The 3,639-nt window shown below is 40.1% G+C and overlaps 1 protein-coding gene across 1 annotated transcript; it reads right to left on the reverse strand.

Moving 5' to 3' along the window:
- Positions 1–2,591: 2,591 nt before the first annotated feature.
- On the reverse strand, positions 2,592–3,269 carry LOC109215370. The gene has a single exon (XM_019379422.1). It carries the CDS (start codon positions 3,267–3,269, stop codon positions 2,592–2,594), a length of 678 nt encoding a protein of 225 aa, XP_019234967.1.
- Between the last annotated feature and the right edge of the window lie 370 nt (positions 3,270–3,639).

Consider the following 3,639-nt stretch of genomic DNA (forward strand, 5'->3'; position numbering starts at 1 on the left):
CTCTGGTGTCGATGAAAGCAATAATTCGAGTGGTTATCCACTTGGATGATAAACTTTGAGTTCTACTTGAGGAACGACTGCGAGCGCATTGATCTCCTCTCGGGCTTCGATCATTGGTTCTGAAATTTGGTAATGATCATTGCCTTGATTTTCATAGATATCAAGAGAGAATAAAGTTTCTTCATTGGGTTCATCATCCACAGAGAATATGGATTCAAGGTCCTCTTCCTTGCCGAGATGTATGCTGGTGTAATCTTCAATTTCTTCAATCAGTTTGACAGATCTTCTTGATTGTGGACAATTCTTAGCGAAATGTCCAATCTTATGACAAATAAAACATCTGTTTTTCATATGAAAATTTCATGGCCTTCTTCGTCTGAAATATTTTGTGCGTCTCTTGGACCTTGATTACCCGTCTGAAATTCTTGGCCATTTGAACCTCCTAAATTCTCTCCGTCGCCTAGATGTGTGGCAGGAACATCCTGATCCGGTGATTAGATCAGATTTGCAGCATGCTTTGTCAAGCGCTGGATTGTGTTGGATAATTTGTTTTAAGGCAGAGCGCTTCATACAAATATCATCCAATGCAACGAAAATAGCTTGTCTGATGTAACCAATTTGTGGGATTGTTATGGATTGAAACTTTTCGTCAATGATGGTCATGGTTCGACTTGCCAGCAACTTTCGAAGGGAAGATACAAAGGCTTGCTTTAGATTGATATCTCCACCGATCTCGAAGTATATCTTCGCCATTTTTTAAAAATATCTATCAGTGTCATTTCTGTCGAATGACACACACTTCATCTCAAAGAGTTGTCTTCGCATTTTCTCCTGTCTTTGGCCAGTATCTCCGCAGAAAACTTCATGTAGGATCCTGATGTTGAAGGCAAAATCTTGGGAAGTAAGAAAAGTATTTTTGTCTTGGATTCCACGTGAGTTCCACCAATCTCTAAGAATTCTTGAGAACCGTGAAGTGAATTCTGAAAGGATGATATACTTTTCTCGTTCAACCAAATTTTTTGTCACCATCCAAGTATAGAAGTCTTGGATCCTTTGAGGCCATTTTGAAACATTGACGTCATCTAAGGTGAAAGTGTGGAAACCAGTTCCAACTGGTTTTGACGCCATTGGCTCATATCTTTTTTCTGGGATTGGTTCATCTGTCATGCCTTCTTGTTCCTCATCTACTTCAGATATTTCTGGGTCTCGTGGCTGGTTTACAAATATTGGGGGATCGTCTTCTTCGGCAGAGTTCGCTGTGGATTCATTGCTTGATTGAGAGCTATCTTCCATTGTTTCATCTTCTGATGAATTTAGAGATTCCGACCATGGAGTATCTTCCTCTGATGTGTATCTTGGCTGGGAGACATAGAGGCCTGGAGCCTTCTGGTTAGAAATCATCAGATTTTCGGGATTCGATCCTTTTGAACTTTCTCCTTGGTCTCACCTTTTCTTGGTTTGTTTCTGTGCTGCAAGGGCATCTTTCCTTTCCCAAACCATTTTTGCGATATCAAAATCATGTTCTTCTTTTGCTGGTTGGGTGAAAGAGATAAGATTTTGTGAGGTAGATGGAAATGTAGAAAAGGTATAGTCCAACTTAGGCGGGGAATATGCTTGTGGGGACATAAGGAAGAAGGTAGGCTTTGAAGGGAAAACTGGGGGTCTTTGTGGCTCAAAGTGTTCATTTCTCAAAAGTTGGATTTGTTCCTTGATGGAAATCGTCTCTTTTTGTTGTTGTTGGAAAATTGGAAAAGTGAAGTTCCTGGCGGACAAATCTCATATTGTAAATTTTCCAACCTTAGTCCCAAAGCTTTGATTAGTCCGACATGGTGAGACGATGTCTTCTCCATCTTCTTCTCAATTGTTTCCACTTTTCTCATCATTTTGTTCTGTGTATGGGCCACGTTATTTATGGTGTGGCCAATGTTGTTCAGGACTTTGTTTTGGCAGATGGAGTTTTCTAATTGCCAATTTATTGTTGCTTCAATGTCACTCGTTGGGGGTTTTTCTCCAGAAGGTAGTACTATGTTTTTCTTGGGGATTTTTGGGGCATGACTGCTACCCTCTTTTTCGAAAGATTGAAGTGGAGGAAAATCTTGGGAGTGGCTGGAACTTGAAGGGCTCATCATGAATATTTGTGGATGTGTAGACTTTTGGGTTGATGGAGTTTTAGGTTCAGGTTGCTTTTTGGATTCTGGGTTACGAGTTGATGGTGGTTTGGGTTTTCGGGTGGTTTCACTATCATCCCAACTTGGAGTGAATTTTTCTGGTAATTTTGGCCATTCCTGGGGTTCATAACTGACAAGAAATTCATATTTACCTGGACGGCTTAATGAGCCAATTGAAGGATCTTTATTTTCATATTTGGCTCGAAATTGTTTTTCAGTAGTTTTCTCCTTTTTCTTGGATTTTGGTTTACGCTGGTGATGTTCATCATATTCTCCAATTGGATCTTCTAAACAGTCTTGGCAGGTGCAACTAAGATCTCGTGGGCAGTTTCCAGTGAAGGGGCATTTGAACCACCACATTCTTTTTCCTTCTTTGTCAAAATATTGGTACCAGTCATGTTCTTCCATGATGCTTTGTATATTTCAAAAAAACTCTCCATCAGGTTCTGGGTATGTATCTGTTGTATCTTTGGGTTGAATCACTTGGCAAGAGAAGATTGTTTTGTTGGGTTTTTTGAGATGGGAATGGTCAAAGCTTATACAAACGGTTTTGTCACTTCTTTTGGTAAAAGTTGGTTCACCAGATTGCAGAGATTCTTCAGGTTCCCTTAGCTTTTCGTAATTTGTGATCCAGGAGTCAGGAAGAATTTTGACTAGCTCATCTCTGGAAATCTGTCTGGGTATTTGGGTGCACGTGGTGTTTCCTTTGGTAGCGTCAATATTTAAGAGTAAAGCATTTTCTCCTCCGGGGAGACAGAGATCCATGGCATGATTTTGGACTCGCCATGCTATTTGGTGGTGAATAGTAGCTTGGATGGAATCTTTGGCTTGTGGGGCTCCTTGGATTTGGACTTGGATTTTTAGAGCTTCGGTTAGGTATGGGTCATAAAGGGACATGTTGAAATTTGGAAGATAGTTATGAAGATTGTCCCGGCATTTAAGGTAACTTCTGTAGTACCCAAATTGGCATGTTGGTACTCCAAATATCTTGTATCTAGAAGAGAAAGTCGAGCTACGACAGGTTGACCTTTTCTTCCGTGGTATGTTAAAGCGATTCGGATAGCACCAAAATGAATATGGGTAAAACCATGATCTCTCCATTGTCTGGGAAAATCATCTGGTATTTGAAGAGTGATAAATTATTCCTCTTGAGTGGCAAGAATAGGATGCTGGTCAAGTTTTGAGGCAGCAACATATTCTTTAACTCCTTTTGGTCTATGTTGGACTAAGGAACGAATTTGGGTCCAGGGTGCAAAGGATTTTTTGGCAAAAGCTGAGTAAGGGTTTATGAGGTGTAGTTCAGTGGAGGATACTTTTTGTTCATCAGGTAGTATATCTACTTCATAGAGGTAATCATATTTTTTGGACAAGGTTTTATATAGAGTAGGGGACATATTCATTTTTGCAAGGGAAGAGGATGATGGAAATGACTCAGACATATTTAGTAAACTAGTTCCTCCCCTTCCGTAAA

The sequence above is a fragment of the Nicotiana attenuata genome, unplaced genomic scaffold, assembly GCF_001879085.1.
Source record: "Nicotiana attenuata strain UT unplaced genomic scaffold, NIATTr2, whole genome shotgun sequence".
NCBI lineage: Eukaryota > Viridiplantae > Streptophyta > Magnoliopsida > Solanales > Solanaceae > Nicotiana > Nicotiana attenuata.